Source organism: Camellia sinensis, chromosome 3 (genome assembly GCF_055761805.1).
Source record: "Camellia sinensis isolate YWXY chromosome 3, ASM5576180v1, whole genome shotgun sequence".
Taxonomy (NCBI): Eukaryota; Viridiplantae; Streptophyta; class Magnoliopsida; order Ericales; family Theaceae; genus Camellia; species Camellia sinensis.
This window is the reverse complement of record NC_138963.1, coordinates 18146076-18173601: the sequence shown is the minus strand read 5'-3', so window position 1 is coordinate 18173601 and position 27526 is coordinate 18146076. Positions and strand designations below refer to the sequence as shown.

Below are 27526 nucleotides of genomic sequence, written 5' to 3'. Positions count from 1 at the left end.
TTACGTGGCTCAATCAGCCCAACCACGCACTCAAGAGACAATCTTTCTGTGCTGGGCTGTCCTTTTATGAACGCCATGTCGCTATCTTCGTTCCGATTTTAAATACAGAATTAGGTTTGGCCATCTTGGTCTATTGTATATGTCAGTAACTTTTAACTTCAGAGCAATTCAGTAGCAGGAAGGAAGAAGACAGACAAACATGGCTCAACCAGAGATCACCGGTGGTGAGAGGTGGTCTGTGAAGGGAATGACTGCCCTGGTCACTGGTGGTACTCGCGGCATAGGGTTGGCGATTTCAAATTTCTTTTGTTTTAATTTGATACTAAATTTTCATAAGGTGGTCCTAGTGTTTTTTAGATTCAGTAATATGGCAGTCGATTAGAATATCTAAGGCACTCTTTCTTTTATATATTCTTTAATCATTAGTCAATTATCTCTTTTACATATTATCGGGTCTAGAAAATGAGTTTAAAAAGAAAATTTCTATATAATTTTCTATTTTGATATTTCTAACATGATTATTAGAGTGGTATTAGAGTTAAAACAAACCAAGTTTGTGTGGTTTGTTTCTCCTGTCATCCTATTCATCTTTATACCTCAATACATATACTATCGGATTGCATTTACTTCTTGAAAGTGCCGTAAGCTTGTCTTACATCGCTTTCTTTTAAGAAAAAAGTTAACTCCCAATCTAGAAAATGAATTGGATTGTAATATTCCAATCCTATAAGGTTTATTGTGAATTTTTTTTAATGATCTAAACAGTTTATTTTATAAATTTTTAAGTATAGATAATCTATATATATAAAAAAATAAAATAAAATAAAATAAAGATTACTTTGACTATCATAAACGCTTGATTTTATTACATTTATCTTTCAAAATCATGTTCATTTATTTAAAAACAAATATGATAAAATTATGTGCTTAGATTTATGTATTCAAGAGAAATTTCCTTTGAATAAGGTTGGATACCTCCAAAATTGATTTACTTTATTTTCTTTTTCCTTTTCCTTTTCTTTGTATAGGCATGCCATAGTAGAAGAACTAGCACAATTTGGCGCAGCTGTTCATACATGTGCACGTAAACAGGCCGAGCTAGATGAATGCTTACTAAAATGGAAAGGCAAGGGCTTTAAGGTTACAGGATCTGTATGTGATGTGTTATCGCGATCCCAACGTGAGAAGCTGATGGAAAATGTCTCCTCCATCTTTGCCGGAAAGCTTAACATCCTTGTAAGTAGAAGAGTAATCGGTTTGCCCAGATTAAGAGAAAATTTGGCATTGAACCCAATATTTCAATTTTGTTGGTTGACACTTCAAGCCAATCACATACCGCCATTGAATTTTTTCAACTTTTCGATTTCAGTGTAATTGAGGGATTTATCGGATATCATAAAAAATAGAATAATGTTATATGTACCAATTAATATATTAACTATAATATTAATAGATGATATAACATAATTTTAGAAGTTTTTAATATTTGTAATTTGTATAGTAAATGAGGTTAATAATAATAATATAATATTAAGAGAAAATTTGGCATTCAACCCAATATTTCGATTTTGTTAGTTGACAATTCAAGCCAATCACACACTGCCGTTGAATTTTTTTCAACTTTTCGATTTCAGTGTAATTGAGGGATTTATCGGACACCATTAAAAGGGTTATAAACTTGTAAAATCTCGTATCGAAAATAAATGGAGAGAGTCGGGTTTTCATCTGCCAATGCATCATTTTTCAACTTTTATTGTAACACATGTTATATTGGTCACTTATCTTCTCATAATAATGCTCAAATAAATAAATAAATAAAACTTATAAATATAATATTTTGGTTGTTGTCCTTCTAAAAACCAACCGGAAATTTAAATTTTGACGGGCCGTTCCACCGGATTTTCCTAGATATTAGTTTTTCTATGGTGTTAATTTGTTTTATTTGCCCACCCATTACAATTTTGAAAATAAATAAATATATTAACCTAATTATTTTTTTATTTTTGTTTTCTATATATATTGTGGGGATGTATTTTCTGAATACCAACACGTGGCATGGTGACGCCGACGTGTCAGCCGAGGTGCTACGTGTCATGGTAGTTATGCCGAGGTTATCTTTGGCGAAACCGAGGTGATCTCCGAAGATATCGGAATCCGAGATAAGCGGATAAGGGACAAGAGTCCTAGAGTAAAGAGAAGACTTAGCCAAGATAAGGATAAAGCTCTTAGGGAGTTTATCTTTATCTCTTGAAGAGTCCAAAGTAAGTATTGAATTGGAGTTCATAGAAGTCAGGCTTCTAGTGAGACTAGGATTGAGTTGGCTATAAAAGAGAGGCACCCCCGTGTGTCTAAGGTACGCAATTTATGTTTTGAGCAATAAGTTTAGCACTTGATTATCTTTGAGAGATATACTGACTTGATCGTCGGAGTGCCCCCGGGTGGAAGAACCACCGCCGAAGCCTTTTCTTTCTGTTACAGGTTTGCTGAAGCCATCTATTCTGCCTGTGCTCTCCAACTGATTACTAGGCGGGCAGTGTGGTCAGAAAATTACCCACACAATTTGGCGCCGTCTGTGGGAATCTTAGAAGAATAGATGGCTAGTGACGAACAGAGGGAAAACATTGGGGGCGACACTCCTGTTAGGAGTAGCAGACCAATTGATCTTGACGTTGAAGGAAACAACCACAACACAGAAACTCATGGCTAGGGCCACAGAGAGAAAGACGTCGGCTAGGAGAACGACACTTCAGACCAAAGCAAGTACTATAACGAAGATAACCTTCAGGTATGGAGGGATAGGTGCCTACGGAGGGATGAGGAAGTAAAAGACTTGGCAAACAAGTTGGCGGACCTACAGTCGGTCGTCAACTTCATGATGCAAAATAATGTCATGCAGCCACCATACCCGCTGCAGGGCACACCGATGCTAGCAACCAATGCCCAGAAGGGAGGAAGAAGAACAATCCCCGAAGCCCCTCAGCACACCAGGAGTGGAAGGCACTCTCACTGACCTTCCAGGGAAGTCGGACGAGAGGAGCCGAGGCAAGAAGAGTCCCGAAGGACACATCGCATGAAGGATCCAGGGCCCAAAGAACATCGGCATATTCAAGGGCAAGCACTCTGCTTTGACACAACCCATGGAGAAAGATCGAAACGGGCCCACCACGAGGCCGAAAGTAGTGTGCCAAAAAGATTAAAGTCCAGAGACAGCCGAGCTCCAGGAAGGAGTAAAGAAGACTTGAGGGATTACCTCAAAAGGAGGCAGCAGAATGTTGAAGCCGAGGTGACTTCCCCAGTTAAGCCGAGAACACCATTCTCGGTGGAACTAGACAAATTTGAAGCGCCAAAGAGATTCAGTATGCCGAGGTTCCAAATTTATGATGGTAAGTCATATCCCAACTTTCATGTTGGACTATACTTGAACTCAATGGCATTATACAGTGGGAACGAGCCGTTGCTCTGCAAAGTATTTCCCTCATCCTTTGGGAAAATTGCATCTGATTGGTTCCATAAACTACCGAAGGGAAGCGTAAAGACATGGGAAGGCCTGGCCGAGATGTTTGTGGCCAGGTTTGTAACGAACAAACTACAGCCCTTGAGGGTCGACGCCCTGATGGCTTTAAGAATCACCAAGGAAGAAGGCCTTAGGGCCTACGCGAAGAGGTACTACGAGGTGTTCAATCGAATACCCGAATGCAACCAAGAAGTGGCGGTCGTGTCTTTCAAGAACGGCCTGAAAGATGACTGCCCACTACGGAAGTCTTTGGCGAAAACATTGCCAAAAAGCATGGAGGAACTCATGACGAGAATCGAGAAGTGCGCCAGAGCCGAGGAAGATACGTTGGGAAACAAAGAGATGAAGCAGGAGAAGGGAAACGGCTCGCCGAAGCGAGGCCGAGGTACCAACGGGCCGACCAAACAAGAAACAGAATTGAAGGGTAAACAGGTAGTGACGACGATGTTCCGAATCCCTGTCCATAAAGTCCTGGATCAAATACGAAATCAACCCTATTTCAGGGCACCGGCAAGAGCACTAGGGGAATTTATGGGAAGAAACGTTGGTAGGCGCTGTACTTACCACAATGAAGAAGGACACCCAACTCAGGGTTGCAGAGCCTTAAAAGCACACTTAGAAGGCCTAGTAAGGCAAGGCCATCTGAGGGACCTTGTTGATGAGGCCAGGACAAGAGAAGAACAGGCAAGATTGCCTCAAGCACCTGCAGCTCCGTCTCCCCCAGCACAACAACCACAGGCAGGAGGACCACGGGTGGTTGATGTCATTCACTCAAAGGTGAACGAAAACAACATTCGGGGAGAAACCCAAAGAGTAAAACACCTACAGCACGTGAACCAGGTCGGACACAAAAGACCTCGGCCTGAAGAATGCCAAGGAGCGATGATAACTTTCACTAAAGCCGACCTAGAGATGGTCCAGCATCCGCATAATGATGCCTTGGTAGTATCCCTCCAAGTTGGGGAGTGCCAAGTAAAACGCATCCTAATAGATCAAGGCAGCTCTTGTGACATCATGTACGTCAGATGTTACAAGGAGCTGGGCCTTCATCTTGACGACCTGGAACAATCCAGCAACCCTATGGCCGGTTTCAATGGAACGCCGACATGGCCACTGGGCGCAGCAAGCGTGGAAGTACAAGCTGGTACTAAGAACATCAAGACAGAATTTATGGTAATTGACACACCCTCGCCATATAACATAATCCTGGGAAGGCCATGGTTGCATACAATGGGGGCAGTTCCCTCAACGTTGCATCAACTATTGCGGTTCCCAACAGAACATGGGATTGAAGAAGTCAGAGGGGATCAACTGCAGGCAAAAAATTGCTCCTTGACAGCAATGAAGTCTACCTGCTGCGTGCGAGAGCCAAAGAAGGCAGAAATTGAAGATGAGGACGTGGAAGTCCTAGAAGACGTCGGCAAAGAACCAGCCGAGAAGAGCGAAGAGGCACTAAAGAAAATCCTCGTCCAGGATGGGGATGAAGAATGGTTCTTTCTTCTCGGCTCAGGCTTAGCCGAAGAAGAGGAGAAAGAGTTGGAAACTTTTCTAAGAACCAACATTAAGGTTTTCGCCTGGACACCTTACGAAATGCCTGGCATTAACCCTGAGGTCACTTGCCACAAACTAAATGTCGACAGATCGGCAAAACCTCTGATTCAACGAGCCAGAAGACCGACGTAGATGCATGTCGAAGCAGTAGAGGAAGAAGTAGATAGACTTCTAGAGGCCAGGGTCATCCGAGAAGTTCACTACCCAACATGGCTGTCTAACACAGTAGTGGTGAAGAAGAAGAACGGCAAATGGAGGGTTTGTGTAGACTTTACCAGCCTCAACAAAGCCTGCCCCAAAGACAGCTTTCCTCTGCCCAAGATTGACCAGCTCGTAGATGCTACTTCAGGGCATGAAAGGATGAGTTTTCTGGATACATACAGGGGTACCACCAGATTTCCATGCACCCTCCAGATGAGGAGAAGACCGCGTTCATCACCCCTAAAGGCCTGTACTGTTACAAGGTAATGCCTTTTGGGTTGAAAAACGCAGGACCAACTTACCAAAGGTTAGTAACAAAGATGTTCAAGCACCTGATTGGCAAAACGGTAGAAGTCTACATCGATGACATGGTCGTGAAGACCAAGGAATCTAAGGGTCATCTTGCTGACCTAAAAGAGGTCTTTGATATACTCAAAACATACCGGCTCCAACTCAACGCATCAAAGTGCGCGTTTGGAGTTGGATCAGGTAAGTTTTTAGGGTATCTGGTAACAAGAAAGGGCATTGAGGCCAGTTCAGACCAAATCAAGGCCATCTTAGAGCTGCAGAGCCCGACGTCAGCAAAACAGGTTCAGATGCTTACTGGAAGGGCCGCAGCCCTAAACAGATTCATCAGCAGAAGCTCAGATAAGTGCAGACCCTTCTTTAACTTGGTGAAAAGAGCCACAGACTTTCTGTGGACAGAAGAATGCGAAGCCGCTTTGACTGACCTGAAGAAGTACTTGACCACAACTCCGGTTCTTTCTAATCCAAAACCAGGGGAAAAACTATTTTTGTACATGGCAGTTTCAGAACACGCAGTCAGTGCAGTACTAATCCGAGAAGAAAAAGGGGAGCAAAAGGCTGTTTACTATGTAAGCAAAACCTTGGCTGATGCAGAAACAAGGTATCTACCACTGGAGAAATTAATGCTAGCCTTAGTGATGGCTTCAAAGAAGTTGAACCATTACTTTCAGGCGCACAAGATTGTGGTCCTAACAGAGTACCCACTGAAGTCCTTACTGTAACAAAGAGACTTAACAGGAAGAATAGCAAAATGGGCAGTTGCCTTGGGGCAGTATGACCTGGAGTTCAGACCCAGAACAGCAATAAAGGGCCAAGTTTTGGCCGACTTCGTGGCAGAATTCACGCCCGAAACCATCGAACGTCGGGCTCCGTTGAGCCAGGATGAGCATTGACCCAGCAAGCAAGGAGAATCCCAGCCAAAGGCAAAAGAGCAAAGGAAGGAAAAACTCAGACCCTGCAGCATCTACATCGGCGACTCCTTCAGACTATTTGTCGATGGAAGCTCAAACCGACAAGGAGCAGGGGCAAGAGTACTGCTAATATCTCCAGATGGAGAAATAATAGAACAGTCCATCTGTTTAGGGTTCAAGGCCTCAAACAATGAAGCGGAATACGAAGCATTAATTGCAGGGCTAAAATTGGCAGCAGCAGCAGAAACAGATGAGGTAATTGTTTTTTGTGATTCACAACTTATTGTTAACCAGTCAATAGGAGAATTTGCAGCCAGGGACGAAAGGATGTCGGCATATGCAAAAGAGGTCATCAGATTGGCAGCCCTATTTCAGAACTGCCGACTACTCCAAGTTAGCCGAGATGACAACACCCACACCGACGCGTTGGCTAACCTGGCAAGTTCAATGCAGACTGGAAAAACAAGGACAATTATGATCGACTATATGTCGGGCCCGAGCATAGAACCACAGAGCATAGAGCAAGAAGCAATGTGCGTGGACTTGGGACCAAACTGGATGGATGCAATCGTTGCATTCCTAAAAGAGGGAGAGCTGCCAGAAGACCATAAGGAAGCACATAAAATCAGATTGAAGTCGGCCAGATTCAGTCTGACAGCAGAGGGCCATCTCTACAGAAGGTCTTTCACTGGACCCCTTTTAAGGTGCGTACACCCTTTGCAAGTTGAAGATTTTCTATACGAGATTCATGAAGGGATTTGTGGAAGCCACGCTGGGGGCAGATCATTAGCTCACAGGGCCATTACCCAGGGGTATTGGTGGCCCTACATACAGAAGGATGCTGAAGCATACGTAAAGAAGTGTGAACAATGCCAAAGGTTTGCACCTTTGATACATTAGCCAGCTGCTGACTTGAACCCAGTATCCAGCCCTTGGCCGTTTGCCCAATGGGGCATGGATCTTATTGGGCAACTTCCCCATGCAACTGGGCAGAGAAAATACTTGCTGGTGGCAACAAATTACTTTACGAAGTGGATAGAGGCAGAACCTCTTGCCAAAATCTGAGATGTGGACGTTAAGAACTTTATATGGAGAAACATCATCACCAGATTTGGGATTCCAAGAGCAATAGTTGCCGACAACGGAACACAGTTTGACAGTAAACTCATCAATAACTTTTGGGCGAAATTCAAGATCAAGAATTACTTTTCAACACCAAGTTTTCCCCAAAGCAATGGGCAAGCAGAAGCATCCAACAAAGTAATTTTGGATGGAATAAAGAAGAGGCTGCAAGCAGCAAAAAGAAAGTGGGTAGACGAGTTGCCCAACGTACTTTGGGCATATCGAACTACGCCGAGAAGATCAACAGGGGAATCCCCTTTTGCCATGGCTTATGGCACAGAAGCAGTCATCCCATTGGAGATCGGCATCCCAGGGATCAGAACCCAGGGAGTAGAGAATGGCACCAATAACATACTCTTAGCCCGAGATCTGGATCTTTTGGAAGAACGAAGAGAGAAAGCTGTAATACAGCTCGCAGTATACCAGCAATAGCTTGCTAGAGCTTACAACAAGAAGGTCAATCCAAGAGATTTTCAGGTCGGCGACCTAGTCCTGAGAAAAGTCGTCGGCAACAAGAAAGATCCCAGAGAGGGCAAGCTTGGCCCAAACTGGGAAGGATCCTACAGAATTACTTCGGTATTAGGCAATGGAGCTTATCAGCTTGAAGATAACGAGGGCAAAGCACTGCCAAGACCTTGGAACACTTGTAATTTGAAATTCTTCTATCATTAGATGTGCAGTATTTTTGGCCGATGTCATCAATAAAATCTTTTCTCTTTTTTCTTTAAAACACATATGATTGATAAAATTACATATTGGTGTTTTTGGAGACATGAATAATGAGAACCCAAGTAGAACTCAGGTTTACATTGGGGGCAGAGAGAAGACATAGACTATTCCTTAATTCACTTGTTGAAATTTGTAGCAATTTACAAGTTGGAGTTAAGCTGATTTCTTATCTTCACTTGTTGAAATTTGTAGCAATTTACAAGTTGAAGTTAAGCCGAGGTTATTCCTTAATTCACTTGTTGAAATTTGTAGCAATTTACAAGTTGGAGTTAAGCTGATTCCTTATCTTCACTTGTTGAAATTTGTAGCAATTTATAAGTTGGAGTTAAGTTGATTCCTTATCTTCACTTGTTGAAATTTGTAGCAATTTACAAGTCGAAGTTAAGCCGAGATTATTCCTTAATTCACTTGTTGAAATTTGTAGCAATTTACAAGTTGGAGTTAAGCTGATTCCTTATCTTCACTTGTTGAAATTTGTAGCAATTTACAAGTTGAAGTTAAGCCGAGATTATTGTTTCTCTTCACTTGTTGAAATTTGTAACAATTTACAAGTTGAAGTCAAGCCGAGATTACTGTTTTTCTTCGCTTGTTAAAATTTGTAGCAATTTACAAGCCGAAGTAAAGCCGAGGTTATTGGTTAAACACTTGTAGAAATTTACAAGTTGGTTAACCCGAAGAAGATGCTTAACACTTGTTGAAATTTGTAGCAATTTACAAGATGACGTTAAGCCGATATATGATCATCCGTTGAAATTTGCAGCAATTTACAGGTTGATTAAAAAGCTAAGTATATTGTTTAAACACTTGTTGAAATTTGTAGCAATTTACAAGTAGATCATTGCTTAAATACTTGTTATAACTTGAGAAAAGTTTACAGTATGTGATAACACTTGTTGAAATTTATAGCAATTTACAAGTAGTTTAGACTAAGATCACTGTCTAAACACTTGATTGAAACATTGAGAAACATTCGCAAACTTGACATTGAATAACATATGTTTTACACTTGTTGAAATTTATGAAAAGTTTGCAGGTCAGTATCTTGCCGAAGTAAAGCTTGTAGTTATTATACCCGAGATATGTGACCCCGAGAAGATTGCACAAAGGTGGCAAGATATGAAAATATTCTAAGTATAGAACCATGAAGCAAATCAAGAGAAATTAAAAGATTGAAGCATCCATAGAAAAACAGTTGCAATTGTATACAAAAGAAGGCACTACGGCCTACCAGAAGTAAATTGTTTCGAAGTAACAAAGAAAGGGACATCGGCCATAAAAGGGAAGCTTATATTGTCCAGAAAACAAAACAAAGTACAAGGGTGCAAAAGAAAAGACATGAAAGTTAAGACTTTTCAACATCAGCATCTGGCTGGATCTCAACCTCAGAAGTCTCCTGAAGAGATACCTCGGCTTCCTTATCTGCAGCAATTTCGGCATCAATCTAAGCAAGGGTTTCGTCAATACTCTTGTTGACCTGAGGAAAGTCGGACGAACCTTGCTCCGGGGTAGCTTCCTTGGCAACTGCATCATTATCATCATCTTGAGTCAGGTCCAAGACCTGCTCATTCAAAGAAGGAGACTTAGCCCCAACGGCCTCCCTGGATTTCCTTACCAAAACTTCAGCCTCATCCTTGTCCTCACCTTCATCTTCATCCTCAGATTCAGAAGCATCCTCAGGTTGACTTGGAGGTGGAGGTGGTGGGAAGGGAAGAGGGATAGCATCGACATTGCGGAAGGGTGAATCGGCAGGAAGATCAAGTTTCTTTATCAAGGACATCCAACCAAGGGAGAAGCCCCTGTTGCATGCCTGCCTGACCTGAAGTTTGTATTCTTCAGTAACGTCAGCCATACCCTGGGCGTATGCCTTTTCGTCGGCTTCCTTAATTTCAGCATCCTTGGTGGCCAGGGCCTCCTGCAGTTCCTTTTCGGCTTGGGCCTTTCTGTCCTCGGCCTCTATCTTCTCTGCTTCAGCGACCTTCCTTATAGCCTCGGCTAATTCAGCTTTTTCCTCGGCTATCTGTTGGGCCTTAGTTGCAGCCTCGGCCTAGTCTTCTAGCTTCTTCATTTTTAGTTGAAGACCTTTGTTGGTCTTCTACAGGGCAGAAAACTCCTTCTTCATCTCGGTCATCCTTTCCCGGTTCTTAAAAGATTGCACTGAAAACGAATGAGCATGCTGGATGGCCTAAAAAAAAAAAAAAAAAACAGAAGTGTTAGAAAATATTTTAAGTATGAAACAGAAAGAAAGTCAAAAAGCAGGAACACCTACTTGAACTGAGTGCTGGAGCATTAAGGCGTGGTTCTCATACTCACTCATCTTGGCATTCTGCTCAAGATCGCCTGGGAGGAGTAGAGCAGTACTGAGTACCACGCCGACATTTATATCATCGGCGCTGTCACTGGCAAGGACATGCTTATCTTCTAGAGTAATCTCAGGTGTCCAGGGGACTTTTGGTATTCTGGAACCCGAGGTCGTCGCAGACGATGACCTCGGCTTCTTTGATTGTGTGGACTCAGAGGGTTGGGTTTCAGCAGACCTTTTTGCAGGAGCAGAAGAAGTCTTCTTACTCCCAGCCAATTGTGAAACTGGCAGAGTATCTTCAGTCTCAACTACAGTGGCTTTAGCCTTGGGCTGAGCCTTTTTTATTCTTTTTGGCTTTGGTGGGGGCATGGATTGAGTTGGAACAGCATCAACGTCGGCAGGTAGGTTGGCTAAGAGATCAACAGCAACAGGCTTCGGGCGACCCATCTCAGCAGTCTTGACAAGTCGTCGCCGACGTTTTCTTTCTAGTATTGGGATTAAGTATGGGGCTGAAGTAGATGGCAGATCAGCTGGGTCAGAAGTGGATCCTTGGTCTGCTCGTGATGTGGAAGCAGTGGGAAGAGTTGTGGCAAAAGGTGGAGAAAGACTATTCTTCTTCTTCTTCGGAACGTCGGGCATAGTGGATTTGTACGTAGGAATAAAGTTTAGAAGAAGATGTGCTTTTGTTTTGTGGATAGGCAAGTCCAGGAGCTTTTTCAGGTCCTTGCTAGGAACGTAAGATTGGCGAAAGTCTTTCACTGGCTTGCGAACGTCTGCAAAAAGAAACAAATAAAATATTGAAGACTTAAACAACAACAACTAAAATATTGACGCTAGACTCTTACCCTTGCCCTCTTTAACTGATCGGGGAAGAGGGTAGAGATGGGTGTCCTCGTCTGTGCCAAACTCCCAATTTCCCGAAGCAATAATATAGTCATCTCTAGCCCCCTTGTTGGAGTCTGGGAGGTCGGCTACGATTTTGTATTCTGTCGACCTCGGCTTAAGATAATAAACGAAGCCTTTTTCCTTCAGGTTAAGGGGGCACATGGTATAACAGTACTGAATGTCGGCCAGGGTGATCCTAGCGTTCTCCTGCCTAGCTAAAGCTATGATGCCATTGATCACTCAATAAGAGTTTATGGCAAGTGGCATAGGGTTCAACTTGTAAAAGTGAAGAATTTCGTGAAAGAGAATGTTAAGTGGGAGCCGGAGTCCGCACTCAGTAAAAGCTACTATGGGAAAGGGCATTGAATCATCTGTGGGCATGATGGAGTCGTTATCTAGAGCCAACCTTAGATGGACATCGGCAGGAATAGAGAACTTTTGCCTAAAGTACTCAAGTTTGGTCGGGGTGTCTACCCTATGTCTCCACATACCCATGACGTCAGCCTAAAATCATAAGGCTAGGTTTCAGAAAGAAGATGCTCTTAAGGGGTTATCAGGACCTCGGCGAAACCCTAGGTATATACTGGTAAGGATTGTTTCAGTTTTTTCCTAAGAATTGACAGGTTCTATAGACAAATCCCAAACCTAAATCTATAAAGGCAAAGATTGAAAGCAAAAAATCGAAGGCAGCGATCTGGCAAAGACACAAAAAACAGAAAACAAATGCGAAATTTCAGAAACAAGAACAGGAATGGGCTATCAAGAACATGAAGTATACAAGAAATAAAGGACCAAGATCAGTAGCAAAAATACAGTGGAGTAGTGCAACGGTGCGTGTGTTCAAGATATAGGCAAGGGCCAAATCAAGGAGTAAACACATTCAAGTGTATGATTCACAAAATAGATATTTGAACAAGGCAGTAATAACAGGAGATTCCAGAAATGATCGAAAATTGAAATCAGAAGGAACAGTTGCTTACCGAAAAGAATGAAGCCGATGTGAAAACTGCCGAAGTCAGTCGGTAGTTACAGATGTGGCAGAACAACGAAAGTTCCACCAGGAAGACAGATACAGAGCTTGGAGCTTCAGCAATGGCGGACTCGAGAGAAAAAGTTTTAGAGAGAGAAAAAAGAAAAAGAACTTAGATGTAAAAGTGAACAGACGAAAGCAAAAGATAGTATCATTGTTGAAAATGTAAAACGGCGGCAAAATAAGGCAATTATTGCGCCTGGAAAACCGCATGCGTCAGACGGCGCAGACAGATTAAGACGGCTAATAAGCGCGTCGCAGGCACGGAGCAATAAGGTAGAGACGCGTAAGTAAAATGGTTGAGAAGTAATGCATGACAACTCATGCGCGTGGGAAAGTTCATTCGAGTTCTTGATTCTTGACAACAAGACATATCGGCTTGACAATCTCGGCCGAAGAGTTCTTACGCCGAGGTAATAGAAGAAAATATAGATATAGGTTCCATCACCTCAGAATGCCGAGGTAATAGAACCTAGGGGGCAGTTGTGGGGATGTATTTTCTGAATACCAACACGTGGCATGGTGATGCCGACGTGTCAACCGAGGTGCCACGTGTCGTGGTAGTTATGCCGAGGTTATCTTTGGCGAAACCGAGGTGATCTCCGAAGATATCGGAATCCGAGATAAGCGGATAAGGGACAAGAGTCCTAGAGTAAAGAGAAGATTTAGCCAAGATAAGGATAAAGCTCTTAGGGAGTTAATTTTTATCTCTTGAAGAGTCCAAAGTAAGTATTGAATTGGAGTCCATAGAAGTCAGGCTTCTAGTGAGACTAGGATTGAGTTGGCTATAAAAGAGAGGCACCCCCGTGGGTCTAAGGTACACAATCTAGGATTGACTTGATCGTCGGAGTGCCCCCGGGTGGAAGAACCACCGCCGGAGCCTTTTCTTTCTGTTACAGGTTTGCTGAAGCCATCTATTCTGCCGGTGCTCTCCAACTGATTACTAGGCAGACAGTATGGTCAGAAAATTACCCACACATATATTGTTGTGAAAATTCCAAGGGATTTGGCTGTTAGTAATTTTTTATAATAATACTAGAAAAATATATAAGATAAATTAAATAGAAATGACAAAATAATTTTTTTTTAATTAAAGAATGAAATACAGTAAAAACTACAAAACTAAAAATATAGAAATCATTAAACATATTACAAGATGGATCCACATAGACATACAAAATAATATACAAGAAATAGTTTATATCTAAAAGTTTGAAGAACAAAAGATAAGAGATGCAAACCAAAACTTATGGTGCCGTTTGGTAAGACTAACGTTTTCAGTTTTTTGTTTATATTTACAAAAATTTAAAAAACTCAAATAAAAACTTGTTTGGTAAAATTTTTGATTTATAAATCAGTGGTCTCAGTTTATAAATTTGGCCAAAAAATGTAATCTCAAAAAATGTGTTTCCGTTTTGAATTTTTAGTTTTTTTTTTTTACCACCCAACACCATCCACAACTCGCCACCATTTTCCACTACCGTCTTTCACCACCACCACCCACCCCCCACCCCCCACCACCTGCCACCACCACTCACCACCCACCTGCCACCCACTCGCCACTACCATCACCACCACCACCTACCTACCTACCATCCACCCGCCACCACTCACTACCTGCTACCCACCACTACCATCCAACGCCCGCCACCACCACCCGCCACCTACTTGCCACCACCACTCACCACCCACCTGCCACCACCATCCACCACCGGCCATCCACCACCACCTACCACCAACCACCCACCCGCCACCACCACCTGCCACCCACCACCACCACCACCACCACCACCACCACCACCACCACCATCATCCACCCGCCACCACCACCCACCACCCACAACCACCACCACCACTACCATCACCCACCACCCACCATCCGCCACCACCACCACCCACTCGCTACCATCTACCACCCGCCACCGTCACCCACCCATCCACCATCACTACCCGCCACCCACCCGCCACCACCACCCACCTGCCACTACCCACCACTACCCGGCACCACCACCACTACCACCCACCACCTGCCACCGTCACCCACCTACCTACCTACCACCACCACCTGCCATCTACCCGCCATCCCCACCCATCCGCCACCCGCCACCCGCCACCACCCACCACCCACTCGCTACCACCCACTACCGTCACCCACCCACCCGCCACCACCCACCACCACCCGCTACCCACCGTCACCACTTTCTACCACCGTCTTTCGCTGCCACTTGCCACCACTTACTATTTCTCACTTTTTTTTATATTTTTAAAATTTTTTAAACATTTTGTCACTTACCAAACGCGTTTGTAGTTTATGTTTTTCAAAAAATAAACAAAAATCAGTTTATAAAATTTTTGTAAATATAAACTGAAAACGTAAACGTTACCAAACAGATGATACCATAGTTTTCTTAAAATTGATTTACTGCCTCCCAATGGGAATTAGAGGTACTCTGGCATCTGTCTCTTATGATACGATGGTCGAAACCAACTCATGCAGAAGGACTTTCTAAATAGTTTCGGCGAACTTGACAAGGATAGCACTCTCTCTCTGACAAGAACCAAAAAATGGGTAAGCAAAAAGAAGATAGGCAAAATTTTCATTGGTATAAAAACCATGTCCAACTTTATTATCTCAAAATACCATCTCATTTTTCATCACAAAAAAATCTCTAAAAACAACCTACTAAGTTAGAGGGGAAAGGTCTTTATTTACACTAGTAGGAGAGAGCTTTAGCCAAGAAGGCTAACATCAATAGGGTTATCAAATTACCATTAATCAAGGCTATCAACCCTAGGCATTAGGGCTACAATTACAAAGATTAAAAATTTATGGCCACTAATATGGTCATCAACTCCATCATCAAAGAAAGAGAGTTAGAAAAGTCTAAACATCACATGTGCATAATATATACAAATGAATATGTATATAATGATATTTGAATAAACCAACTAAATGGGTCGCAAAGTAGATATAGATGTTGGTCACAATCTAATCCAAGCCCAATCTCAAACACATGCATAAATTAAGCCTAACACAACTCAGTGCAGTCCAAGCCCAAGACGAAGTTCAAGTCCAAGACTAAGACCAAACCCAGTACATGCACAAGTGCAAACTTAGGCCCAGTCCAAACCAAGACTAAGTCCAAATCTAAGCTCAACTTTTATTGATGCTCATTTTATGAGACAATTCTCATTCACAATTCAATGGTTTCGGCTCATTATTTTTATATGTAATCTTTTCACTTGAGAGAATATAACCTCACTTAGACCCACCTCAACCGGCGTTTGGATTTCACTTTAATTTCAAATTAAAGCTCCTGAAAAAAAAATTATTTTCTAGCATTGGCTTAGTGGATGGAGAAAGCAACCATAGGGTTTATCATCTAAGAGGCTGCAAGTTCAAAACCCACAAAAGCCAAACATTCCAAACCTTAGAGACACCAGAGGCTTATTCAATTGTTAACTTCAGGATCCCAGGATTTAGTCGAGGTGCCTATAAGCTGGCTCGAACACCCGATTATCAAAAAAATATATATACTATTTTGAAATTTGTCAAGGTCTGTTCAAGTTAACTTTGACACTCGATTATAAATACAAAAAAAAAAAATAATGATCCCAAACCCAATCTCGTTTATAGTTTTCTCAACTATCCTAGTTTCCAAACACAAATCAAAATTCTTGACATAAAATAGTTAAAAGGGCTTCATTTTCTGTGTTTCTTTTTTTGATTTGTTAACATATGTAACAAATTTTTATTTTATTTTTTTTGTGATTGGTCTTTGGGTTAGGTTAACAATGCTGGAACATCAATAGCAAAAGAAGCAATAGAATTCACTGTTGAAGATTACAACATTGTGATGGGTACCAATTTTGAGGCTTCTTATCATCTATGTCAACTTGCACATCCCCTCTTGAAGGCATCAGGAAAGGGAAGCATTGTGTTCAACTCTTCTGTTGCTGGTGTGGTCAGTCTGCCACGAATTTCTATCTATGCAGCTTCTAAAGGTAATGATTTTACTGTGCTTTTTGCCAAGGTCAGCAAATTACATAATTAAACAGCTTGAATTTAAAATATATATATATATATATATATATAAATATAACATCAAAATATCATGTAATTTTTTATTTTATTTTAAACACACTCTGAAACCACGTTGTTTTGGACATTGTGTTATTTTAGTCTCTATAATTTCTTTTAGCTCAATTGACCCTAAATTTATGACTTTGTGTTTTATTTTGGTCCAATTGATTACAATTCTTAACAATTTTTTTTATGAAAAATGAGAAAAAAGTGTCATTTGTCATATTTTTATGGGTAAAATTATAAATTTACTCAATTCAGTGAGTTAAGCTCAACTAATTTAGTGATAAATTTTCTTAAAAAATACTAACGGTATTATCAATTTGACCTAATCGATACAAAATCTTAAATTAAGGATCAAAATTGAGCCAATTGAAGGTGTAAGGATCAAAATAACACAAGAAATAAAATATAGGGACTACCTGTATAATTTTATCAAAAAAAAAGGGGCAAATTATGCAAATAGTCTCTATAGTTTACATATTGTGTCATTTTGGTCCCTCTAATTTCAATTTGCTCAATTTTGACCTTAAATTTTGAAGTTTGTATCATTTTGGTCCAATTGAAAATGAAAATTAAGAAATTGGACGGAAAATTTGTACGTGAATGACATGTGATTGGTTTCCAAGGGTACAATAGACATCTTGCTTTCCATTTCCCTTTCAGCTTCTTCCTACGCTTCTCTCTCTGCCTCTCTATATCTCTCTCTCTCTTAAAACCCTAGCAGCACCATTGCCTTGAAGAAGTCGAGACCGAGCACCGATGCTTTCTTCCATGGCGACAACGGCGGGTGATGGAACCTCGCAGGGTCCAGGACCACCACCTCCGCCACTCCTCTTCCTTTTCTCTCACGCTTTCTTCGATTGTCTCTCTCTACTCTCTGTCACTAGCGTTGGCTCCCATTGACACTTCCGGAGCCATCTCACCCTTCGCTCGTCGATGGTTTCACCTTTAGAAGAGCCACCGACCACCGTGGTCTACCGTTCCACTACCTTTCATCTGTTTGAGTGAATGAATGTGTTAGTAATGGGCGCCACTGTGGCATGACCATTTGAATTAGAATTAGAATCTTATCCAAATAGGTTTTGAAATTGAATTCAAACCTATTTAGGATAACCACTCTGGATATAGATATTATCTCCATTAACTAATATGGATAGATAATAATATTATATTATATATCTGGTATATGGGTTATGGGTGATTATGAGAGAAACAACATATGATCTGAGTTTTATCCATATACTGACTCTCTCCCAAAAGAACAACGATCAAGTCATTTGCACTGTGATTTGTGTGGGTGATATTCAATCTGTGATATCACTTCACTACTGGGTTGGTTTATCAGACTCTGGAAGCACGTGATTTACCCACGAGGTTCTATCATCTAAAGGTATGATCTAAATATTTTTCCGCTGCATGTTTTGTGTTTTGATTTGCATTGGTATCAGAGCCATGTATGGGTATTTTCGTGCTTTCTTTTATCATGTGTATATTTATAAAAGAGGTAGAGATCCAAAATATTTCATTTTTATGATCATTAATGTCTTTTTTAAGACCATAAATGATTTTATTTTGGAAAAAGGAGTTCGGCAGTACAAAAATCGGACCAGAAAACACCCTGGAAGGCGGCGCGTGCAGACCACGCGCCACCTGACGTCGTGAGCCGTTTTCCACGTGTCCCACGCGCAGCCACGCGCTCCCACGTGCCGGATGCCCTGCTGACGCACCTGCACGCGCCATCACGCGCGCGTCAGCAGTGCTATCCACGAGCACGCCGTCCGCGCCTCGCACGCGCGCCACGTGCTGGAGCCGAGCGCCGAGCCGCGTTTGAGCCGTGCGTCTAGCCGCACCGAGCCGCGGGTTGAGTCGCGCGCCGAGCCGCGCTGAGCCGCTCCTTGAGCCGACTCACGCCGAGTTGCGCTGAGCGGCGGCGAGCCAAGCCGAGCCGTTTTTCCCGCCTGGCTTGGCTCTAAGGCTCTGTTTGTTTGTTTTTAATTCTGAATTGCGTTAATTGGCCATAATTTATTCGTTATAGCTTTGTTTTAAGCATGGTTGGTACCTTTAGACTCATAATTAAATTTTATATCTTCTGTAAAATTTTGAAAATTTTACGAAAATAAAAAATATTTTTTCTGTTAATAATTCATTTTTTATGCTTTAAAATGATTCTGGTATTGCATAAATAATTTTCTGGGGTTGAAATTTTTATTGTGGACTTCTGAAATGTTTTACTAGCTACTGGTAATATTGTCTCAGTTGTTCAGTTTCTGGATTTTTTTTTATTTCTAATTTTATGTGTGTTTATTAGTTATTTAAAATTCCAGAAAATACCAGAAAATTCCAGAAAATTTCAGTATGATATACTTTCTGTTATGACATAATTTAAATATTAAATACAGTATATTTTTTTGGGTTTGTTGTAATTAGAGGAGCATGATTATTTATTTATTTATTTGAATTCCATCATTAAATAAATATAGCATGAGTTGTTTGTAAATTTACATTGAGATGCTATTGTATGGAATTTATCATGCTTTGTAGATGCCATAGTCAGTGGGAGGTTATTCGGTTGAGAGAAATCCTTGTAGATTAACTCCCGAAAACCAATATTTTGCGCATAAATTAAACTAAATTTTGGATAATTGTCACTTGTGGCACAAGAGATGATTACGAGCATAGCGGATTTTCGATCTTGCGACTTGTGTAATATTGTCACTATTTAATTTAGATTTTTGCGGCAAAATTATATTATGCTAATCAAATTAATCCTAATGCGAATTTCTCTCTAAATTGATGTAGCTTATGGAAGTTAATTTGGTTGATCTAGACTTAGTAGAGATGTTCAAATATGTACATTGTAATCCCATTCTTTAGATGAGCAAAAGTCTTGGAGACTTTAGGTCAAGTCTTAATTGAGCCAAAGTAAGGAAACATGACTCAAAGTCGCCGTGGTTTTGTTGCCTTGTTTGGCACAATAAAAACTAATGTGTGCGCTATGGTTAGCGGCACGCTACATAGTTTTGGTTGGCGAGTTTTGGAGTTATGAAATTAGTAAGCCCTCAATAGATCTGTATATGATCTTGACTAATGATCTGCGCGGATTGACTTTGTAATTTGACTTGTAAATAATGTTACATCATTGGATGAAGTAACATTCAAGAGTCACGTCATCCAAGAAATGCGAGCTTAAATAAATTAGTCATTAAGTGTAAGACGAGTAGCCAGTATGAGCAGCATTTTGCTCTATACCCAATTATTGGGAGTGGATGGAGCAAAAAATTTCATGCACTATAATAGTGTGCGTTGAAGTATCACTTGAAGATTAAAAGATTAGCGCTTAGTAGCAGCAAAATCTATTAACACTAAGTGAAAAGATTAGCGCCAAGTGGCTGTAAAATCTATTACCATTGCTAACTTGTCTAAGTCTGGACACTTTGTTTCCACACTCAAGTGTGAGACATGGATGAGGTGCTTCTTTGTGTGATTCCTTTACTAGGCTAACGTTTTGAATAACATTTACCACTAAGCGCAAACGTTGCAGCATAGTAATGAAAAGGTCAAGGCTGACAACGTTGTTATGACTCTAAGAATTTGACGCATCGCTTGTGAGAGCGTTGTGTTGAAATTAGACTCTTTAGCCTCATTGTGTTGAAAGAGCCTAGGATAATGCCTAAGGCTCTAGTCCCCTATTTTTAGAAAGTGGATCAATGTTGCGCAGTTTAAGACAAAGTCTTTGAGGATTAACCATTTTTTATAATTTGGTTGACTTTCCATTATGACGCAAAACTGTTATAAAGTTATGCGTAATTTGGATAGTCATTGTTGACGCATAAGGCTCGCTAGATACCGAAAAGTCGCACCATTAAGGAAAGTGTAGACCATGAGAAGACTTCCTCCTGGGGAGTGAGGTTATTTTGACTTAGGCTATGATTGACATAAGTTCAGAACATTGATTTGTGGACATTGTGACCCAACATTCTCGTTAGAGAATTGGATAAGTAGATCCGTAGGGATTTACCTTCTGCTTTTATGGTGAAAAGTTAGGAGCGCAAAAAGGTTGCTAGCTCTAATAAATCTTTTACGGCCTAAAACAGTTATCCAAATAGTGGTTCTTAGATTTCGTCAAGCCATGATAGGCCAACGATGATCGATGAAGACCACTGAGGCATGATCAATGGTCAAAAAGAAGTTTTTCCTTACTTAGTCATTATGAGCCAGGAATTTATAAGGTTGTCGCCACCTAGGGTGGGCAGTCGTCTATTTTAGATATGATGGACATGGGTGATGTATTTATATGCTCGGATGTATGATCCTTAGGGATTGTTTTAGGAAAATTCTCGGTTTGTCTTCGATAACTTACATAGAGAATATCCTAGAATGATTCTAGATGCAAAATTGCAAATTCATTGACCTACCTATCGGTAAAAGCCAGAGTCTTAGCTATTAAGTGAATCCTCGGATTGTCTTTGGGAAAAACAGATGACCTATATTCCTTGATTTTTTCTTTGTTGTGGGAGCCTAAAGTACGCTATGTGGGCGTATTCGGCATGATAAGTGTTATCTTTGGTAAATGGTCAACTGAGTTGTTTAGACATTGACCTTGCTCATTAGACTGTGGATAAAATGCTTTATTAGAAGCATATTAATTTGCTCCTTGTAAGATTCAATGCGCTAGTTGGGCGCATTAAGAATGAACGCAAATTGGTCACCAAAAAATATCTTTAGAGAGGATATTGCGCAAGAGGTAGTGATCTTAAATCATTTCATGTGAGGCGTACATGGTGGATTCCGTTGTATATACTTATCGCAAGAGGTGCTGATAAGGCTTATGTTTGGAATCTATAATTGCCCAAGCTGTGGTCAATTTTTTTAAAATCGATCACTTATTTTGAGATGATGGGATGTTGACACTATTATGGTTTGTGTCATAATGATTAGCAGATGATGATGTCAGCAGGCAAGATTGGCTCACTCACACGAGCAATCGCCCTTGGCGCTTGGGAGCGAGCAAGGATGAGACTGGTGGTTTATTTTTATTTGGAGCCAAGAGAGGCTTAAATCATCCACTATGTATGTCGCCTTGGTTATAACCAAGATGATGTCGTGTTAAGGACCAAACATGGATGTTAGTACCCACCTTCCATGTTGTGCCTGTTATGATTAGCCAGATGCGAGATCTCATTTGGCGCCTAGAAGGTGAGCAAATAGAGAATTCGGGTTAGGCGCTAGAAAGCGACTAGACTAATATCTGTACGGTGTATCGAGTATGACGTCACTCTTCATGGAAGAGTTACTCCACCGTAACATGTATTCATACTATATGTGCTTAGCGACCGAGTAATGAGGTGAGAGAATGGATCCCTGCTTCCTCACCGTGTGAGTCTTACGCGTCATTATTGATATGACTTTCATTTATGTACCCTTTTGTGACTTTTGACTATGCCATAAGGTAAGGGGTTGCTGTTCTGCCACTTTGGTATGTTGCCTGCGGTCATGCATGATTCGGTCTTAAGGGACATTACTGGGAAAGCGGTCAATCCTAAACTAAATGGCATGAGTGCAAAGGGAAGATCATCTAGTATTACACCACTGTTGTATATTCACTGCCGGCAACTCACATCGCTTTGTATGAGAGGCGAATTGAGTGTGAATATATTGCAAGAATTGAGAGGGTCAAACATGCTCTTTTTGAGGGATTAGAGATGACCGGTGCAATTAGATGGGTCTGGGGTATATGAGACACTATTTCTGTTCTTTTTGGGTTGATGTCTCTATTCTGGCTCATTTTGAGTTTCTAGTATAGAGCTCCCACATGCAGGTGTTCTCAGCAGTCGCACGGTGCAGTGGCTAGTATGAGATTGTTTATTTTTGGAAAATTGAGATAGAGATATGACAGTGTCATGCCAACTCATGTGCGAGTGGGAGATGTTAGTAATGGGCACCCATGTGGCATGACCATTTGAATTTGAATTAGAATCTTATCCAAATAGGTTTTGAAATTGAATTCAAACCTATTTAGGATAACCACTCTGGATATAGATATTATCTCCATTAACTACTATGGATAGATAATAATATTATATTATATATCTGGTATATGGGTTATGGGTGATTATGAGAGAAACAACGTATGATCTGAGTTTTACCCATATACTGACTCTCTCCCAAAAGAACAACGATCAAGTCATTTGCACTGTGATTTGTGTGGGTGATATTCAATCTGTGATATCACTTCACTGCTGGGTTGGTTTATCAGACTCTGGAAGCACGTGATTTACCCACGAGGTTCTATCATCTAAAGGTATGATCTAAATATTTTTCCGCTGCATGTTTTGTGTTTTGATTTACAGAATGTGTGTAATGTTTTGGTTTATCCGTTGTCATAACCGGTGGAAGTACACTTCCTGGTTCAGTTCTGTCGGCGTAACGGTGGTTGCTTGCAGATGATGTCAAGTCTGGATGTCATGGTGGAAGTGTACGACAATGTAAGTATACTGAAACTTGGGTTTAGCTACAGGAGTTGCGTGAATTTCCATTCAAGGTGAGTCTACGCCGGTCTTGTGGTTGTGTTTGAGTATGGAGTGCACCTTCTGCTTCTATGCTGAGAGTGGCGTTCATCCAACTCTGAGTGGAATCACAGATTGAACTGGTTTGGCAGCTGGAACTGATTTACAGTGTGGCTGGGTTTGGCTTTGCCTGCGGCTGACCGATGCAAGTTTGTCTTCTTCAACGTAACCTTGCCTCTTCTCCGATATTGGTTTGGTTCTACTCCGGCTTGGGCTATGTTTTGGTTCCGATTTATGGCTGCCTTGCTGGTTTTCCCGACATTGTGAGGTTACGTTTTGCGCCGGTGGTGTGCTGGTTTGGGCTCAATGCTCGATCCTGAATTAGGTTGACTCCATCAATGCTATTTCCCTTTTTTTCTCTCTCTCTCTCTCTCTCTCTCTCTCTCTCTCTCTTTCTCTCTCTTCTATGTACATATATATATATATATATATATCATTGAGTTAAATGAAAGTGAGTTAACTCACTTTGAGTTAGATGGGTTAATCATTGAGTTAATTGAGTGAGAACAAGTTGACTTTTTTGCCCTTAAAAACTCTGTACATGTTGTCCACGTGCAAATTTTCCGTCTAATTTCTTAACTTTATTTTTCAATTGGACCAAAGTAATACATAATTCAAAATTTGAGGCCAAAATCTAGCAAATTGAAATTAGAGGGATCAAAATAACACAATGTGTAAACAAGAAGAACTATTTGCATAATTTGCCTAAAAAAAAATGGAGAGGGATTTTGAGACGCTACAACATATAAGAGTTTTTTTGACTAAATGTTTTGCTCTCTAAAAGTGAAAATTTTGTTACAAAAGACATTTAGGGACCAATTTCCATCGTCATGAGAATAGTCGCTAAAAGGTCGTCTTGAAAAGTAAAAAATAAAGTTTTTTTTTTTTTTTTTTTATCAGCAAAATAAATCTTTATTAATAAGAAACATACTAAGTATGATAGAGTACATCAATAAAGAGGAGCTTGAAGCTAGTTCAAGCTCCAAGTTCCAAGCTGGTGAGAAACCAACACAAAAAGCAAAACAAAAACAACTTGTTGGATGATCCACCCATCAACAGAAGCCAAAACAAACAGCTCAGCAAAACTGCAGTGAACAAAAACAATCTAGATGCAGCCATTGCAGAGAAAAAACAATCTTCTAAACGGCAAGCAGATTAATGCTCATCAAGCCTTTAGCAACCAGATTTTACCTAAACCTTTAACAACCAGATTATACATAGTAGCCATAACAATCAAAATAAATTGATTACCATCACTCTACATCCCAGCTATGTGCTTGTGAACACAACAAACGGCAGCCAAAACAATCAAAATGAGTAGATTACCACTACTCTGCATTCCAACCAAAACAAATGACCATCCCCATTAAATTCCTCCGATTTGACTCCACTAGAACACAAAGTCATCAACTAAGAATGGAAAATCCTTTATAGATGCTTTGAGCCAAAGAGCTGTTCTAATTTTGATGAGCTCACTCAGACCAGAGGAGTTAGGTTGGACCGAAGAGAAGACACACTCATTACGTTGTTTCCAAAGAAACCAAAGAACCACTAGGGGAATAGCTGTCCAGATTTTCTTTTGAAGGCCCTTAAATTTTCCATCCAACCACCAGTTGAAAAGTCCTTCCACTGATTCTTGACTGCACCAATGAAACCCCCAGTCCTAGAGCACAGAAGACCAGATGAACCAGGAGCAATGGGAGTGAAGCAGGACATAAACTGCAGATTCAACTTCGGAGCTGCAGAAAGGGCAAAGCGAGGAAACGCTGCTACCTAATATGCCAAGTCTATGCAAATACTATGTTATTTTAATTCTGTTTTTCTAGGCAAGCCAACCAGAAAGGAGAACTTTGGGGGGTAATGCCTTATTCAAAACAAACTTGTTGATACTGAGATGAGGGCCAAGAAGGGAGCTGTTGTAGAAGTAAAGGATAGACACAGAGAAAGAGCTAGAGCCTGCAAAGGTAGTTCCCCAAACTTAACAGTTGACATTGTCTTGACACAGGGGAGACGCTGACGATAAGATATTAAAAAATCTGTTTTCTGCAATCAATTCCCAGGCATATAACACCCTTCTATAAGGAAAATTCCAAAAATAGGGCATTTAACGACGAAATTTTGAAATTGTCACTAATAAATAGACTTTTAGGAACAAAATAATTTGGTTTCAAAATAGTTTATTTTTTGAGATAAAAAATTTGGTCCCAAAAGGATAATAATTTATCACTAATGTCTAATTTTTATTGCTAAAAATATAATGATGACACTTTTCGTAACAAAATTATTTAGTCTCTAAAAAATGATTTTATCTCTAAATTTTAGTCTCTAAAAACTTAATTTTTTGTAGTAAGATAGGGAATCAGAGATATTTGGATAGTGAATTTGTTGCCAACTTTGAGACATAAAAGCGAACACATTTCGCAGAGTATAATGCATTGCACCTTTTTTTTTTTTTTTCATTTATTTTGTTTTTTTGTAGGAGCAATGAATCAACTCACAAAAAACTTGGCTTGCGAGTGGGCAAAGGACAACATTCGAGTTAACACAATAGCGCCGGGCCTCATCAAAACCTCACTTGTTGATGCGGTGCAGGTACAAATCTTCATCTACTTTTCCTAATCATATAATTTCAAAGTCTATTCTCCCCATTTTAGAGGGGCTCTTTTGACTTTTCCAATGGGTTTGCTAAATAAGTTAAAGAAAAAAATTATATAAGTCCATTTTATAAATCTATTTTTTAGAATCAATAATATGTCAATAAAATAGTTGATTGATGATTAGAAAATAAATGAGAGACAAAATTGACTTAGATATTTTAATAGAGTACCACATCATTGAGTTTCAAAAGTAGGACTGCAAATGAACTGAACTATTCATGAACAAGCTCAGCTCAGTCCGTTTAGTAAACGAGCCAAGCTCAAGCTCGCACGAGCTCGGCTCATAAAGTTATATTTAAATTATATAATAATAAATATATTATTTATATATTATATAATATAAATAATATATAAATACATATAAATAATTGTATAACTACATTATTTATATATTAAATAATATTCTTTATTTAAATATTTTTATTTAAATAATATAAATAATATTAAAAAAAAAATTATCGAGTTGAGTCAAGTCGAGCCGAGCTCAAGTTTCATTAATGTTAACGAGACAAGCTGAACTCGAGCACAGTTTCTTATCGAGCCAAGCTCGAGCTCAATAAACGAGCTCGATAAGTAAACGAGCCGAGCTCGAGCTCAGCACAGCTCAGCTCGACTCGGTTCATTTGCTGCCCTACTCAAAAGTGGATTTAACTTTTGATCTTAAATAGTAATGCTCATAAGTTACAGATTTTTTTAGCAAAATTTATTTTTTAGTCAATAGTTTACTTTCAAACTACAACCAAACAAATAAGCATGCTTTTCTAAGTATTAACGATCAACTTTTCTTGCAAGCGAGAAATATGTAAAAATAGTAGACAAATTGCATCGTTAGTCAATAAGCTGTTTTAAACTACAACCAAACAAATAAGCTTGCAAGTGAAAATAACTATACTATTTTTACATATTCCTCGCTTGCACCGGATACATATTTCGATAACTCTTTATTAATTGAGAATTTTTTTTTTGTTCCTCCCTTCTCACATTAGTTAAAAATCCTCTTCTTTACAGCAAAATCCTCTTGATTTGGAATGGACAAATGGCGTAGTATCTCGTACTCCTATCGGCCGAGCTGGAGAGGCTAATGAGGTTTCACCACTAGTAGCATTCCTTTGCTTCCCTGCTGCTTCATATATCACCGGTCAGGTCATTTGCGTTGATGGTGGATTTACTGTAAATGGGTTTCAGCGCTAGTTATGCTATATGAATTCAGGAATGGATATCGGGTGCGAATACCGGTTCAAATGTCTTATCTTTTTAAGTTTAAATATTAAGGTATTTGCATATGCATCTAATAGTTGGTATGAATACAGAGACTTGATTTACTATCAATGTCAGCATCTTTTTCAAATATCAAATAAAATTAGAGGGATTCAACTTCAAGAGTCACTGCTGGAAATTAAGCTTTTAGTGGCGTTTAAAAAACGCCGCTATAGCTATCAAAAACGCCGCTAATTGTTTTTGTGACGTTTAGTACTAAACGCCGAAGATGCGGCCGTCGCTGTAACTTTATGACGCTTTAAAAGCGTCGCTATATCAGTATAGTTGGCATTTTAAAAAACGCCACTAAATGTGCTGCATAATGGTCCAATGACGTCACTCCACATTAGCGACGTTTTAAAAATGCCGTGATAGGTCATTTTTATTTTAAAAATATAACCGTTAGTATTC

General features: G+C 40.2%; 1 protein-coding gene and 1 long non-coding RNA gene across 4 annotated transcripts; both read left to right on the top strand.

Annotated features, from left to right (window-relative positions):
• Positions 1-27238, top strand: LOC114318700 (tropinone reductase homolog). 3 transcript variants are annotated; one of them, XM_028265632.2, is made up of 6 exons: positions 100-285; positions 1029-1236; positions 15046-15117; positions 16337-16553; positions 25681-25793; positions 26867-27238. In XM_028265632.2, exons 1-6 carry the CDS (start codon positions 200-202, stop codon positions 27047-27049), a joined length of 879 nt encoding a protein of 292 aa, XP_028121433.2. In that variant the 5' UTR covers positions 100-199; the 3' UTR covers positions 27050-27238. The 3 variants fall into 3 exon arrangements, with proteins under 3 accessions (XP_028121434.2, XP_028121433.2, XP_082775321.1); XM_028265633.2 differs by lacking the exon at positions 15046-15117 and having other exon boundaries at positions 1-285; XM_082919195.1 differs by lacking the exons at positions 25681-25793; positions 26867-27238 and adding an exon at positions 24863-25117.
• LOC145822362 (uncharacterized) lies at positions 16560-24555 on the top strand. The gene is made up of 2 exons (XR_014363527.1): positions 16560-22936; positions 23049-24555. It is a non-coding gene; the product is annotated as an uncharacterized LOC145822362 (long non-coding RNA).
• Positions 27239-27526: the final 288 nt, after the last annotated feature.

Excerpts from the sequence above, each read along its gene's own strand:
- LOC114318700 (XM_028265632.2), top strand. The coding sequence starts at position 200 with ATGGCTCAACCAGAGATCACCGGTGGTGAGAGGTGGTCTGTGAAGGGA. Across the intron at positions 286-1,028 it reads GGTGGTACTCGCGGCATAGG|GCATGCCATAGTAGAAGAAC; the intron begins GTTGGCGATTTC and ends TTCTTTGTATAG. Across the intron at positions 1,237-15,045 it reads CCGGAAAGCTTAACATCCTT|AAGGACTTTCTAAATAGTTT; the intron begins GTAAGTAGAAGA and ends CAACTCATGCAG.